Raw genomic sequence first — 17,111 nt, 5'->3', positions numbered from 1 at the left:
TGAGAAACTGGATCCACCTCATATGTTCTTCTCTCTCTACTGGAAACTCATGCCAGCAATCAGCTGGTGAAACTAGCTGTTGAGATTGGAATACTTGGTTTGAGTCCAACTTTTGGCCCCCATCTTCCAGTGGAAGTATCAAGTGATAAATGCTTCAAATTACCTCTGAAATTAGTTGATCTTGGCCGTAATTTAGTGACATTAGAAGTTGAAGAATGTATTTCTTTTGCATTTTTGCAATCCTTTATTGTAATTGTTTTAATCCAAAAAATAACATAACTTCACTCCCCTTTACGACAATATTTTAGTAGTAACCACATGACAATAACACACCTTTTCTAGCAACTTGATTGTTTTTTTCCATTACGTAAATCTAACAAGAAACGTCAAAATAAAATGTCCCTGTTCTACTTTACATATTCCTACTTTACAGACTCTCTGGTGTCAAGCATACTCCATCAATTAAATTGCAACAAGCAGTATTTGGTGGTAACTGCAAACTTTTGCTACTGCTTAGGAACTTTCCTTCCCAGCAGTATAATGATCAGTTCTCAAATTAAGAATTTGGTTCCGGCATCAGGCCTTTCTCTCTCTCGCCAACTCCGGCAGCGATTAAGTCTAGTTAGTTAGCGGCGATCAGTTGATCCCTCGCCGGGGACCAGGCCGGAAGATCAGGCTTACCCCAAGCTCTGCAGGCGAAGAGGAAGAACGCTCCTTTACGGCAGTCAATTCCGGTAAACGCTGTATATTTACTACATTAGTACTGGCGGCGCCACCAGGGCTCCAGGCAATACCAGCCGGCATGCTAAATCAGCGCATCATAAACGGAAACTTTGTTCCGCTCCTCGGTGGTTAACGGATGAGGAACTATGGGGCCAGACTCGCGTCTGGAGTTTCAATGTGTGAATTTGTTAATCGGTATGAATCGTCCTTCCCAGTCGCGGAAGGGGTGCGCATCTGTATAGTACAAATCAGGTTGCCCGAGTAATAACATATCGATGAGCGGTTAAACTTAGTTTATCCTCGCCTCAGTGATGATGGCGCCAGGTGTGTGCACGTGGCCTAAAGGAAGTTATGGCGGTGTGGTCGTGACTTCTCATAAGGTCCAACGGGTGTTGGTTTAAGATAGACGTACACAGTAAATTAAATATGCATTGTCAAAGTATATGACCGTTTCTCAATATGCGTTGTTCTCCGTACTTGTGTTCTCGTGGACATTCGTGAAACGTCATCAATAGCAGCCCAACTGTTCCAATTAAAAAGTATGCTTCTCGCCAAGCACGGTGAAAATGCCCGGATGTGACTTGATACGCCCATTTTACCGGGGATGCATCGGAGCAGACTTGAGCGTACTTGAGACAACCAATATCCTAGAATGCATTTCGCACCAGCAAACGGGGAACAATGGCGAATGAGAAAACTTACAAGACATTCTCTGAATACTACTGTTGTTGAGTCACAACATGTAATTTTAGGATGTTTTCAGGCGAGAAGTTAGTTGTTTAAGCATCAAATCTGTGGTCAGTTTGTCAAGAATCAGCCTACTTAAAAAGATACGCCAACGAGTTGAGGTCCTGCTCGGGGGACCGATGAGCCCCGCCAGCATCAATATCTGTTAGTTTGAGTGTGTGTGTGTGTGTGTGTGTGTGTGTGGGTTTACCGTATATTGATGTTCACATGTTAAAGATGCTATTCAGTTATATTAGAGCCAAAGTCAATCAATGAAAATGTGCAAAAGACTTGAAGTTACAAAGAGGGATTCATACATATTTTGGGGTTTGTTAATATTGTATACTATCTCTATTGATATTGTCTTTAATAAGAGATCTGCATGTCATTTTGTTTGTTGCACACCTAATAAAAACCAAACTGTGATTCAAGGCAGTTAATGTATATTGGGTGTGTAAAAGTTAAAGAACTGTTTAAGAAAGGGTCAAATACAATTACAACACAAGATAAAGGACTAAATAAGAGGCACATACCTTTTATTGAACTATATTCTATTGGAGGCACTGCCAGTTAATTCAGTTTTTAGAATAAGAGAGCAACGGTTGTAGGAACCATTATATTAATTTATAAAAACAGGTCATAGCGCCATCACTTTTAAAACTGTACCCAGGACCCCGCCCATAGTACTACTACACCTAGCAGATTCAAATAATACTATATAGCTACATGGGACGGGTGTTACATTTATATATATTGTGTTTATTTATGTATGTGTATCTGTTTATATATATATATATATATATATATATATATATATATATATATATATATATATATATATAAATACAATATATATATATACCATGATATGTGTATCTCTGTATATATATATAATATGTATATAATATACATATATATATATTTATACACAATATATATATATATATATATATATATATATATATATATATATATATATATATACAATTATATGTGTATGTCTGTGAAACCAGTGCAAAAAAAGCAGGGTTGTCATATTTTGTTTGACTGTAAAAATACTTTACAGTGAAGAATCAGAGTAAACTCATGACAACAACAGCTGAGGTGGCGACGTCATCAAGTCCGCTGCTGTTCCAATTGAAGAAAGACCGTCCTGCGTCCTCCTGTTCTTGTATGTGAGCAGGTGTGCCCCAGACCACAGACCACATGTGAGCAGCAGGTGTGCCCCTATACCACATACAGGTATGTGAGCAGGTGTGCCCCAGACCACATCTGTCACACATGTTCTTAGCAGCTCACAACTATTTGTTGGACCAGAGTTATGCCCTTCTCAACTGTGACAAAAAAAGTTAGATCTTTGATAGAGTAAGCTGGGTTTCTTAACCCTATATTTAATGGATTTATGTTGTCATAACAGATACATTTGCTTACTTATATTTTTATATTTATATAAATGCATGTACGCTATTTTTACACTTGAATAAACAATAATCAAATGCAAATATGTTAGGGAGTAGTTTATACAGTGTTACAGTTAACCGGCCTTATGAGGGCAACCATAATGATGATGTGGCCCGGGGTGAAAAATAATTTGACACCCCTGCTCTAAAGCGTCACGTGAAGTTGTTTTCTGGTCTGCACAGTTTACTTAAAATATTACTAAAAATGATCGTATATTGTTTTCAGTTGATTTAATGGTGTTAAACTACTACTTATATGAATACAGACACAGTTATCATCAGTGTCAGCGTGGAGATGTTTTCTCTCTGTTACCTGTTAAACAAACTGCATTGAGTATTTATACACAGTGTGTGGTATTTATACACAGTATGTGGTATACTGTGTTCTGTGTTCTGCTTATACGCGTAGGATCGATTTCTACCGGCGGAATGCGTATTATTATTTATTTACGTCTGTACATTTTGCAATTCTGATCATCATTATAAAATAACCCACAATATGATTATGGTTTCTCTTCAACACTGGAATAATTTTCATCAAACCCGACACTAAGGAATGATCAGCGGCACGTGACTGAAAGGACGATACATGTTGTAAAAAGTGTTTTAACCAGATGGCGAATCAGAAAACAAATATAATATATATATATATATATATATATATATATATATATATATATATATATATATATATATATATATATATATATATATAGCTTGAGTTTAATCTGTGATCGTCTTCACTCTGGTATGAAACTCCAGCAATCAGTTTGATCAGCAGCAGCGTCCAATCACATAACTGATGAACAGTGAGGGGGCGTTAAAACACTTCCTGGAAGCTCGCTCTCGTGGCTCGTCGATCATCCGAGCAGAATAAGAGCTTTGGGACGGCCGTCAATATGGCGATGCAGAACAACTTCCGGTTTAAGCGAGGAGCGAGGAAACAACGATTAAGAGACATGGGATGCACCCTATGACAGGAAGATGTGTAATGACAAAAACACAACTTATTTCTTTGCATCGGCTGTAGCTCATGGGGATGAGTGGTTGTCCTGCAACCACAAGGTAGCTGGCTCGATCCCCAGTCTTCGATCCCCAACGCAACTAACGCTGTGATTGTCCAAACACATTAATCACAAAATCGGTTCAAAATGTATATGAATGAATATGGTATGAATATGGGAATATGGGAGAGGACAAATATGTATATATATATATGTATATATATATACACACATATATATATACTGCACCCTCGCAAGACTCCTGGAGGGGTCCTGGGAGTTTGCCCAACCAGTCTACATGTGCTTTGTAGACTTGGAGAAGGCTTTCGACCGGACGGCAGGGATGAGAGTTGGCACCTCCAAATCTGAGGCCATGATGCTCTGCCGGAAACCGGTGGATTGCTCCCTCCAGGTGGGGACAAACTGCTTACCCCAAGCGAAGGAGTTCAAGTATCTCTCGGTCTTGTTCACGAGTGAGGGTCTACGTTCCAACCCTCACCTATGGTCACGGACTCTGGGTCGTGACCGAAAGAACGAGGTCTCGGATACAAGCGGCCGAAATGAGCTTCCTCCGCAGGGTGGCCGGGCTCAGCCTTAGAGATAGGGTAAGGAGCTCGGACATCAGGAGGGAGCTTGGAGTCGAGCCGCTGCTCCTTTGTGTCGAAAGGAGTCAGCTGAGGTGGTTCGGGCATCTAGTCAGGATGCCTCCTGGACGCCTCCCATTAGAGGTTTTCCAGGCACGTCCAACTGGTAGGAGGCCCCGGGGAAGACCCAGGACACGCTGGAGGGATTATATCTCCCGGCTGGCCTGGGCATGCCTCAGGGTCCCCCAGAATGAGCTGGAAAATGTTGCGGGTGAGAGAGAAGCCTGGGTCGGCCTGCTGAACCCGCTGCCACCGCGACCCGACCCCGGATAAGCGGTTGAAAATGGATGGATGGATGGATGGAAAGTCCTTTTCTGAACCTCAGAAAAAAAGACGTGACAACCGTGTTCACATGTTTGTTTCAGCTCAAGGTTTTTTATCAAGAGATTTACAGGGACACGAAGTCTAATCAATATTCATTCAGGTTGATTCATGTGTGATGCATGTAGGGGGTTTAATGAAAGAGCTATGGATTCTAAGCTTCGGGGCTTCACTTTGAAAAAGAACAGCGACATCTGGTCGAACAGCGACATCTGGCCGACTGGAATGAAAGCAGCCGTTTAACAGTGTGACCGAAGCACAAGAATACGTCAATGTTTCAATCTCACATTTCTGCAGTAAAAGTCAATTCACGGATTTGATGTTACATACAACCACTAACGATGTTGCTTCTCTCATTTTTTACATTGCAATAAAACTAAATGCAGGTCAATAATATGAAACGACGTGTTCATGATGGGATTCGATCCTCTCCACACAGAACGGAAAAGGTAATTTTGCGTGCGCGTAACCAACTAGACTATGGACATATAATTATATCAAAGCACGTTTTTGTATATTTCTTGCGGCCCTAAAGTTGTATGCCAACATATTTATAAATGGTATTTGTCCTTTATAGCTTATATTAGTGAGATAGGATTTCATAGTACTGGCAGTGGAAAGTCTTATGAACATGGGCATGGTGAAAGTGGCAGTGTTTTGTGCAACATTTTATTTTTAACCCACATTGTTGACTGACACTGAGGCATCATATGTAGCAGAGTTAAGCCTAGTTCATACTTCTACTTCTGACGGAGAAGTATGAACTAGGCGTATGAACTAGGCTGGCGCCATCACGTTCAAGCTGTCAAACGTATCAAACCAATGAAATGCTCCGTGAAGCACCAGTGACGTTCGAAGCTTCGGACGTCTTCAGTCACGTGACAGTTGTCATTTGATACAAGCGCCGACACTTTGCGCCGAGACACGGAAGTTCAGTAGACGGACACAAGCTTCGGAGCTCTGGTATCGTTTGCCCATCTCTACTGTCCAGTCAACCAAGTATGTTTTAACAGACACGAGACGTCCTTTCCTTTGAAGCGTCACGTGAAGCGACGTCGGTTTATGATGACTGCAGCCGACTCACAGCTGATCAGCATCTGATATCTCATGGAGATTGGCTTTTTGTTGGGGCATGAATAGTTTTCTTCCTCCAAAGTGGGGCGTGACAAAAAAGTTTGAGAACCACTGTTCTACAGTGACACAAAAACTGGTACAGTTGTACAAGGAGTATTATAATGTGTTATAGTGTTATAATGTAATCCTTGGAATTGTTTGCATGCAACCTATTTGTCTCGAATAAAAAGGCCAAAACGAAAAGAGTTTGTGGTAAATTAATAAAGGAATACAAATATCATCTCTTGGTTACCTTGTTAGGCTTCCTTACCCATGCAAATATTGTTGTATGTTTTACTATTTATGGTGTGGTCCTCTGGGCTTTTTCTTTGTCAGAGGAAAAGACCCCTCGATTTCAATTTAAAAAATTGTAAAATAAACCTCAAGAGAATCATATAAATAAAAGGTTGTTGTGTTACCTGACTATTACTGAGAGGTATTAGAACACATCTCTTAAATAAATTTGTTTAATTTATTTTTTCATTTTAATATTATTAACTATAGTAACATCTATGGTGTTACGGGTCAATTTCGACCCATATATATTTACTTCAAGTCTTTTTTTCAGCAATAGAACTTTAATACAAACACAAAATGAAAAGCAGAACAAGTCATAACACAAAATATAGATTTGCAAGGTCAAACAAATAACAACCAATCAAGCAAATCTTATTTCACCCTAACACAAGAGGAAGGCGAGAAGAAGTGGTCCACCTGCTGCTGATTTTGCCCCTGTTGTTTTATTATTGTTCTGTTGCGCCCTGACGTTTTGTTTGATTTACTTGTTAAACCAACTGGTTTGTTTTGTGTTGATTCCTGTTAATGCGTAATAATTATTGGATGCCTGGTGTAGCATCCGGAAGAACTTAGTCAAACAAATAAAAAGATTTATCTCTGAGGCTGTTAGAAGATAAACTTATTTACTCTTGATTAGTACTGTTCTAATGTTACCTTCAGAATCATTTAGAAGGTTCATTAGATAGTTGTATTATTAATAAAGCCAGTGAATTCTGATTGAACTCTCACTCTCATGTTAAATACTTACACACATTCTTGGCTGGTCATCTGATAGAGTCGGGAGACTGAAGTATCAGTATGTCTTTGTTTAGGAACGTAAGGATACTTGTAGCCTTGTGACTTTGGCCCTGAACAGCTAAGCTATCGGATGACAGGCAATGGTTCATGATGGAGCCATGAAGACGTCATGTGGGCCTCTGTGTATTGATAACCATACGTATTTAAGGAGGTAGTCCTTCTCTCATTCTTTGAGCAGTCTAGGAAGTACAATCTGTATACCATGTTGTGATTCTGACTCTGCTCCTTCTTCGAAGAATAAATGTCCTGATCAATGAGTATAACACCATGTGTTGAGTACATTTTTCTGTCAGAGGCTCATGCTGCAAAACACACCATGGTTAAAATGCCATAACCAGATTATGCCAAAGCGATCTCACTGTAGGAATCAAATAACGCAGGTTGGTCAGTGCTCCCTCTGATCTCAAATGGCTTTACACAAAGCTCCTCCACAGGGACACCGAGAGCCCTTTGCTTTGCTTCGTAGGTCAGCAGCAAATCCTTACGGGCCTGTCGGATACACACAAATGAATATTACTACAAAAATGTATTCAACATCATCATTAATTTGACAAATGCATGACACCTTCCAGGAAGTAAACAAACTTCTTACCTGGAAAAGCTGAGCTTTTTTATACTCCAAGTTCTTGATGGAATAATTACTGGAGTCCAGATTTTTCTACAAGCAAAAACAAGATCCTTTTGTTTTTGTATAGAGAGCAGTGTGCATAAAATACATAATGTTTAAAAGAAAATTCACCTCAATTTTGTTAGTGACCCCATCAAGAGCAGTTTGGTCCATGTTTGAGGCAGAAAGCACAGAGAGGAGCTGCGCCTGCGTCTTCTCCAGGCCGTCTATCAGGCCTTTCAGCTTCCTTTCCAGCAGCATGCTCTTCCAATCTGCTTTATCCTGCACCTGCTGAATATTCTGAGTGAACGTCTTCTCCAGCTCGTCCCTTTCTAGCTGAAGCTGTATGACGTGCACAGACAAAAACCCAAAAGTAAACAAGCATTTGGTCACATCAGGTGTACATGAATTAAGCTCACATTTGAGCAACATGATACAGTACAACTCAACCTTAGCATTTACCTTGCAGAATGTCTGTTCCAGTGTCTCATAATCACATGTCAGTTCACCCAGCTTCTTTGTTTTAACCTGTTCACTGACATCCTATCAAAAACAGATTCACAATTTGACCTTGTGACCATGTACAGTATGCTATGTCAAGACCAATTAATTAAGGCACTGGCAGCAATTAATGTGCACAAGGTTTCAACCTTATCCAATACGAAGTATTTCATTTTTCTCTCAATGTCCGCGTTCTCCTCTTTGACTTTTGAGTGAACCTCAGTCAGATGTTTGTTCTCCTGCAAAAGGCCGACCAGGTCCCTTTCCTTCTCCTTCTGTTTCATTTCCGTCCCTTTCTGTTGTGCCTAAGAAAAGCCAATAAAACAGACTCATCAATACCTAAATTAATAATGTGTTGCAGGTGTAAACAAAATATCTGAAATGTCTCTGAATGTGAGCACTTGAGTACCTTGAGTGACTCGTTCATATCCATATCCTGTTTTATGCAAATAATCAGTGCATCCACTTCAATGAAGGCTTTCTTGTGGTCTTCTATTAGAGTGTTGATGTGGCTGTTCCATTGATCTTCTACCTCACTGGTCCCATTTTTCATCATGTTGTCCAGCTCTTGTAGCAGCAACTCCATCTTTTTTTCATATTTGGCTTGGATTTCTACTCAAATAGTGACACAAAAGGGAGGGATCCAATTTAGTTGTTGACAGCATAGGGTCTTGAATTCAACTCAAAAGAAGATTAGTTCTTTACCTGTAATTTGCTTCTCCCAGATGTTACTTGTTTGCGTCATTTCTTCATTATGTTTCTGTTGAGAACAAAAGCAAAGTGGTGTTTGTAGCATTGACGCTTAATTGTTGAAATATATCAAAGTAAAGAGACACATTAAATCCACAGAGATTTAAGTGTAGGAATAAAATACTGTGTACTACAAACCAGTTCAAGCTCCTTGACAAGGTTTTCATTGTCAAGCTCCTGCATGTCGACCATGACGGCCCTCATGTCCTTATGAAGCTCAATCTCTAATTTGTTTTGCTCTTCCTGCACCACTTGTGTGGAGACTAAACCATTTGCTTTTAACTCAGAGATTGTGTTCTGGTGTTCACACAGGAGGTGCTTCATCTTCTGCTTATATACCTAATAGAAAAAATGAATCAAATGTGCAATATAAAATTAGTTCAGTCATTAAATCTGTCAGATGATAATCTTTGCTTAACAAATGACAAACTAGTACTAGTATCTGAAAAAAAAAAGAATGCAATCACATGATTTTTCTACCGTTTAAAGTTGATAGAAAAACCTATACATGCCACTAAATAAACTAATGATGCACAATGAATTGTGGGATACTGAGGATAAAAAATACACTGGCTGTGAATCAAAAAAAGGTAACATCTATTTACTACATTTAAATATCCTTGTTACCTTTTCTTTTTGTTCGCATATTATGGCATAAAATAAAGACGTGAATTTGGGTGCGCCTTGACATAAACTACAATCCACCTGTATTAACCTCACCTTAATCTCTACTTGATGGCGCCCCTCATCCTCCTCTATGTCCTTATCCAAATTCTTCTTTTCAGCCTTGACCTCCTCGAGCTTATTGTCTGTGACCTCCCAAAATGTGTGGATCTTGTCCCTCTCCAGCTGAAAGTAGTTTCTCTCTTCCCTCTCTCTGTCCAGCTCCTCTCGAAGGCGCACAATGTGCTCTTCGAGCTGAAATATAGAAATGTATTTCAATGTGGGCATATCTGCCAGACAATCTCGATGACCGTGTAGCGAATAACCTCATTTATCCTAAAGGGACACCCCACTCATTGTAAATGTCAAAGTTCAATTTATTGTTCGTATAGGGGCACTAATATAAATCAGAAATATAATGTCTTAGGTGGCTCTGGAGGAAAGTCTGAGAATCTTTTTAGATTCTTTTAACACAGCATACACATTTGAAGTAAATAAAACAGAGATCAGAGAGCAGTCATGATTGAGAACAAAACTAGTCCTGTTAAGTTATTGTAAAAAGCTTAGCAAAGTATCAGTAGTTGCCATCTCAGCTTCTGACTGATTTTAGTTGCACTTCTTTTATATCACATATTTAAGTGTATTTAATTCTAGATACATTGTTATATAAATGTCAAGATTAGATATTCCTTTATCAGTCCCACTGTGGGGAAAATATACATCTTAATACATGAACAGACATACAGTAAAATAAAACTAAAATACATCCCCTTCAACAAATTACAAAAAGCTAAGGGACGAACATATAACACAAAAAATTGTGTATTTTCTGAAACAAAGTCACACTGATCAAATAAAAGAGCCTGAAAGAGACTGATCAAAATAAAGAGCAAAAACATGTATTAAATAAAAGGCATTACAGCTTTCAACCAGACAAAAGTTTGAGAAGAATAATTCAGATTCTGTCTGCAGGGCTATCTGGCCTGAGATTACCAATTTATAACAAAAAGCCTGCAATAAAAACTGTGGAGTTTAAACTTGATGGGTAAGGCAGGAAGGCTCTGACAAAAAGATGCTTCGGGTAATATTCAGTGTTTTAAGAACTTTGCCTATAGGAACTCATAGTCAAGATATCTCGGCCTCTGCTACATTGATTTTGACCATTCGTATTTAAACCTGTCTCTTGGGAGTCCTCCAGCTGCATGCAAGTGTAAAACAAACTTGCTGAAATACACATTTAATGTACAAATCGCTTTGAAAAGAAAACCTTTCTCCTGACTTAAAATATCCAAGCATCACTCCACACAGTCAAACACACTTCATCTCTAACCTGCTCCTTGGTCAGCTCCTCCTTGGTGAATCCATCTATCAGTGTGGGTGTTCTGGCCTTCGCAGGCTTTTTACTTGAGCCTTTGCTTTTGGGTGGCTGCACAAAAGTCAACAAAAAAATAGTTAAAAAGTTAAAACGACTTTATATTATCAACCGAGCGTATACGTTACCATTGTTATTATGGAGAAGCAGCCACCCCAGTCTGCCTCTCATGCATGTCACGCCAATGGCAACCACTTCTTATAACACACACTAGATGAGTAACATTAACGTTAGCACAGCAGGAAATGCACACACCAACTAGCCAACTAGCTAGGTTAATCGTGATCGTAGGCCGCTAGGTAGCCAATAATTAATGACGCCACTGGAGTCAGTGCACCATTGTTGTGGTGAATTAATTTAAAGGACTCTTTGCTCACCATCGTGTGTATATACTACTGACAGGCTGAGAGCGTTGAGAACGCTAGCTAGTACGCCAGTTAGCACGCGGAGAAGTCTGTCTCAGGCCTCCAGTTCCAAACATACGTTGCCGTAGCAACAGGAGCACGCGCGGCTGTTGCGTGGTCAGATCCCTCCAGGTGGGGGACACCTGTACTGAATCCAGTGAGCCGCCACGTGGAGGATTTCGACCAGGTGTCAACAAGAATCAGTATTTATATGTTATGTTGTTTTATACTCTCTCTCTCTCTCTCTTGGAGGAAAATGAATATTGTAAATATTATTATTTTTATTTCATTTATTTGGGGACAGTGTACAATAAATGCATTGCACCAGATGTAAACACAATGATAGATCCATCTGTTGTCCCTGGGAGCAAATTACTACACTTAATTTATTTGACGGGTGTGTTTATTAAAGGGAAAAAATGCACTCAAAAAATACATCTTTGTTCGTCTTTTGTACAATAAAGTCAATATCTACAGATATAAGCTGTGAATCAGACTTTAATTGATGATACCAAAGGACATATTTGGGAGTTGGTCCATTGACAGCTTTAAGAATTGATTAATGAATTGAATTTGTATTATATGTAAATCAAAAAACTAAACTATCCATGTTTAATAACTGCATTTATATACAGTTGGACCATGAATGGCCTTTCCCATTTTATATAGGAAACCAATGTGCTGGTCCTAATAATGTAATGTTGCACACAGGGTGAAGGTTGTTTTGTAGGGCTGCCCTGACAGGCTAGTAACATAACTTTAATATAACAGAATAAACATTTTTAAATAGCCATGACTGTTATCCTCACAATTTATAAGATATATATATATATATATATATATATACATATACACACACACACACACACACACACACACACACACACACACACACACACTTTTAAAACGCGTGTTTTAGAAAGAGTAAGTCATCTTGTGTTACTCTACTAAAAACAGCTTGTTTCATTAAAAGCTCCAAAGACGGATCAGGAAAAGTGGTTTTAATGTGTATAAATAGTCAAGGCAAACCCTAATCTTTAGTTTGCAGATAAAATATGCATTTCACAAAGTTGAAGGTAATTGTATTGTCATTGTACATCATGGGGTTACACAACGAAATGCATATAGGCCCATTTTGCTACACAAGAAAAATCCAAACTATATAATATGTGGAAGATGAATTCAGGAGTCTCACAACCTGAGAAAAGAAGCTGCTCTTAAGTCCGTGTTGCAGCTGAAAAGCAAACGTGTGCATGCAGTGAAAGGCTGTGCATATGGGAGGATAAATACAACTGTTGTCCAGACTGAAATATCTCAGCAAATACTGGATGGATTGGCACAACATTTTGGGCAGACATTCATGATCCCCAGAGGGTGAATCCTTCTTTAGTTTGTCTTTGACTATTAAATTGCAAAGCATTTATATAATTTTTGCTTCTCAGTATATTAAAGAGGTCGACACAATATTCAAAATCATTCGTTTATTATATGGTTATAGTCACATAACTAATTAAAACCAGACAACAATGTACATTTCTGGAGTAAACTGTTTTCTTTGAAGTCCTGAACAAATAAGTGTATGGTCAAACATTGAGCATGGGGATGTCAAAGAGGTCAGAGAGGCCTTCACTCTCATCCAGATTGTAGACGTATTCTTGTTCAGATGGGGGCGGCGATAGACGGAGGAGAGGAGTAAGAACTGAAGCACAGAGGCAAACATGTTAACACAAATATTCTACATATACCAATATGATAGATATGAATATAATATATATGAAGTCAGAAAATAAACTACCTTAACGTACCTTCAGTGGTTAGAAGCTCCTTGAGCAGATCTGCATTCATTATTTCTATGAAATTAGGGAAGACACACTTGAGATCAGAATACATGAATTTAAAGAACATAAATAATTCAGAGACACAAGATATAACAAGGGCCCTATACCTTTGGTCGGGCGCAGTAGGTCCTGCAGTTCTTTTGATAAATCTCGCACTGGGAAAAAAGATTTTTAAAAACATAAATGTAAAAGCCATCACCAATGACAGAAGCATGAAAACATGACTGTGGGAGCATGCAGGAAATCATTAAGCACATAGAGATAGACGCCGCAGAACCAGATACCACCATGATGTATAACTGATAAACTGTTTGCATCCGTCAACGAGAGGAAGAGCTCCACGTCGGTCTTATCACCCTCTCCGTTCAGATAGGGAGTATAAGTGATACTAAAAAGCCAATTTACTAGCAGTAATGTTGGTCCACACCTGATCAATGTTATACAAAATTAGCGTTATTAACTTCAGGTTATTTTTTTAATTTTCAGATTACTGTGGCAAGGAGTTAAGTTTAAGGCAAAATGGAGTTTTCAACTAAAACACACTTCAGAAATTGTATTAACTCAAGCACTCACATTTAGATGCATCAGTTCTGTACGGCTCAGCGTTTGAACGTGACGATGACTGAAGGTGCAGCATGTCCTCCATGAACGTCCTTCTAGATATGGTGCCATCTTTGATATTAGCTAAAGCCTGACACGGAGCAATACTGCTTTCTGTCTCGTCTAAGGTGGACATGACCGATTTGGCGTTCCGTAAAAGTTCTTCAGACGGTGGGACTGGCAGTACGACAGGAACCGAGCTGACGGAGAGTTTGTTGAGAAGGACCACATCTATCGGTCCATTGATGCTTTTCAGATAAATCTGGTACTTTGCTGGACAGTTCTGGACCTGAAAGAAGATGTATGCAAAATCATTCCATCTGTATTAGAAAGCTAAAAAACTACACAAGGTCCAAGTGATGCAGAACTTACAGCTTTGGGAATGGGCACATCTAGCTGTGTGCCACTTGGCGCTTGTACTACCAAGAGAGTGTGGCCTGAAGAAAGAAGAAATAATTCTTTCAAACAATAATCTATTCTGGTCATTACATGCTACAAGTAAAGAAACATATTAGTGGTTATTTTTGCCTCTATGAACCCACTGCAACAAAGTCAGCCGTTGTGGTGATGCAAGTGCCATCATTAACTTATACAGCTGTGTTTGTCCAGCGGTGTTGATATCACGCCAACCAGGAAAATACACTGAATTGGCAAATCATTTGACTCTGAACAGAAATCTACTTTGACAATTTTACAACTTGAAAGTTCAGCGCTGTGACGTTTTTGAAACACATTTCTAGATACTGCAGATAAATCAGAGAAGAAGAATAGTTTTTAACCCTGCATGTATCCCATATGAGAACTTCATGAAAAGTCCCCAATGTCCACATATTTTGGTGTACATTTAAAAACTGACGCATCTGTAAAAAAAATTAAAAATAATCCAGATATTCAAGATTAAAAACCAACAATCAGTGCAACTCAGCAGCATCAGAGATGAGGGAGGAGGAAATGTGTCCAAAATTGGGAAATGGGTGTGTACGAAGCTCTTCTATGTCTTCTATTCTATGTCAAAAATAGGCCGACAGATGAATTGAATGTACTCAGGAATAACGTCAATTTACCGTTGAAGCAGTTGCAGATATCGTCATGATTCACATAGGTCAGAGTTGATTCGAGTTAAGGTTCAGTTTGAAATACCACATAAAATCTAATCAAAATGATGTCCCAGATCTCCTTTTTAGGTTTAACTATACTGTTAAAGCCAGAAAAGTAACATATGTCAAACAAACACATACATTGCAGAACTCTTTGTCTTGTCTTTATAAAAAGGATATTCACTGCAGTCTTCTTTTGTGTTCTTTGTGCTCTGTTCAACCCAGAATTTCTGCTGGTCCAACATACTTTCCTTCTGCTCCAAGTCCATCAACTCCGCCCTCAGCTCCATCACTCTGTTGGTTACCCTGTATGTCTTTTTTCCTGGCACTGTGCCACTTGAAAATACAATTTAAAAAAAACATATTTATATTGTAAAACCTATTTTGTATCTTTGAGACACATCCATATCCAGATGCATGCAGACAAGGCAAAGTTAAAGACTTACTTCCACTTTACAATGCTCTTGGAGATTTTCACAATCAGACCAACACCCTCCAACACATTTGTGATGTCGTAGATTCGCCTTTTCTGTCTCACAGCCAGGACCTTGACGGCCTGAAATAACACAAAAAAGCCCATCGAGTCTCCCCCTTCTCATCCTGTGATAACACATTATTAATCTATGATCTGGGAGTCTCAAACAACTACACTGAAACATTCAGGTAGCACCTCAAGAAAACCCAAATGATACACATCCAAGTTTCTGACAAAGCATCTAAAAATAACATTATACAAATGTCTTATTTCCTGGTGCACATTGTGATCAAATATAAATCTTATTTGAAAGTCTGTTGGTATATGACCAAATAAACTGTAATTGTATTTATTGTCCAAATATAATGAAACATTTCGACTGATGAGATCAGTGTTTGTAGTGCAGGTCTAAGCTCACTAACATCTTTCAGGTCCAGCACACCGCCTTCAGCTTCTTGCAACAGCCTGATAAACTTCGTTGCGAGCATATGAAGGCTCCTCAGACTCCTCTGGTATTTGGGGTTCGGGTCCAGCGTAGTGGTATCTCCGTCTGGACTATGTGGGCTACGTTCAGGATCCATTCTCCTAAACGTGAGAAGAGATCCAATGAATCCACAGACCCCTGATCTGTGATGTTTGAATCAGCTGCAGAGAGCCCGCTTTACGCACACAGAGATATTCTTCTTCAAAATAAAAGTGATCTATAATTAGTAGTTTTATATGGATTTGAATAACGCTACATCTTGGAAGGAACACTTTCGGGGGTGGGGAAGACGAACACATCGTCACGTACTTTTCGTCTCTTATCAGAGCTCGTTTCTCCCTGACGCAGATTTATAATGAAAAGTTTGTACCGGAAACACCAACATCTTTCATAGCGAACTTCACTGTTTATACAAACGTTTCAATGTTCAAAAGAGCACAAAAACATGCACGCGAACAGGCTGTCGACATGACCTCAGCGCAAAGCATAGACATTAAGATAAATAGCCGTGTTTAGCTCACCTGGAAAGTGTCGGGACCCGCGGTACAGAGTTACTAAGTGAACGTGATCGGTCCAGACGAAGACAACTGGTCGTATTTTATGCATATACTATAAATGTTACATTTAGATTCAAGTTATAGTGAGCAGGTACACACATCCACAGTTTACATCCAATCTAAAGCCAATGTTGATGGCAACTTTACTGCTGTCCCTCCCCCACGGTTGTGGAGTTCGGCGCGTAATTGTTCTAGCAGCTGTGTATACCTGCCTTCATAATAAAAGCCCGACCACAATAAAATCCTCTCTCACAAAAATTATTACAAAAGTTTAAAAGGGCAGCCCGGAAGATATATTTAACTGAATTTGATATGTATTACACCTCAGAAGTGTGTTTGCTATATTTGTGTTATTCTCCGATATTTTATATTAAATAAATGACAATTACCATGCGGTTAACAAGGGTTGTTTGGTAATCGAGGGACCTGCTCCTAATCTCATTAGTTAAAGTCATTCTGAAGAACTGTTATTCGTTCTGATTTACATTTTTTAAAACTGATACTACTGATTTCTCAATGTTTATCTTTAAAAATTAGTTTGAAGTGGTTTCTATCAATTTGTGTTTCAATGTTTTTGTTACTTTATTTTCTGTTATATAAACTAGATATGGTACGTAGATAGAATATATACACGTGTATCCCATTCTGGGGTTTGAATAGATTACTTGTATTTAGTC

The 17,111-nt window shown here is 39.0% G+C and overlaps 2 protein-coding genes across 2 annotated transcripts; both read right to left on the bottom strand.

Annotated features, from left to right (window-relative positions):
• Positions 1–7,425: 7,425 nt before the first annotated feature.
• On the bottom strand, positions 7,426–11,154 carry drc4 (dynein regulatory complex subunit 4; the record flags this gene model as incomplete). Its single annotated transcript, XM_079217541.1, has 11 exons — positions 7,426–7,575; positions 7,679–7,744; positions 7,826–8,035; positions 8,156–8,236; positions 8,344–8,499; positions 8,604–8,806; positions 8,900–8,954; positions 9,083–9,283; positions 9,665–9,862; positions 10,938–11,033; positions 11,134–11,154. 11 exons carry the CDS (start codon positions 11,152–11,154, stop codon positions 7,426–7,428), a joined length of 1,437 nt encoding a protein of 478 aa, XP_079073667.1.
• Positions 11,155–12,926: 1,772 nt separating this feature from the next.
• LOC306735955 (transcription factor E2F4-like) lies at positions 12,927–15,974 on the bottom strand (the record flags this gene model as incomplete). Its single annotated transcript, XM_079217527.1, has 9 exons — positions 12,927–13,082; positions 13,189–13,233; positions 13,329–13,376; positions 13,795–14,110; positions 14,194–14,258; positions 14,886–14,933; positions 15,103–15,254; positions 15,365–15,474; positions 15,816–15,974. 9 exons carry the CDS (start codon positions 15,972–15,974, stop codon positions 12,967–12,969), a joined length of 1,059 nt encoding a protein of 352 aa, XP_079073653.1. The 3' UTR covers positions 12,927–12,966.
• Positions 15,975–17,111: the final 1,137 nt, after the last annotated feature.

The sequence above is a fragment of the Taurulus bubalis genome (genome assembly GCF_910589615.1).
Source record: "Taurulus bubalis genome assembly, chromosome: 4".
Classification (NCBI taxonomy): domain Eukaryota; kingdom Metazoa; phylum Chordata; class Actinopteri; order Perciformes; family Cottidae; genus Taurulus; species Taurulus bubalis.
Note: the sequence above shows the minus strand (reverse complement) of the source record. Positions and strands in the feature narration are given on the sequence as shown.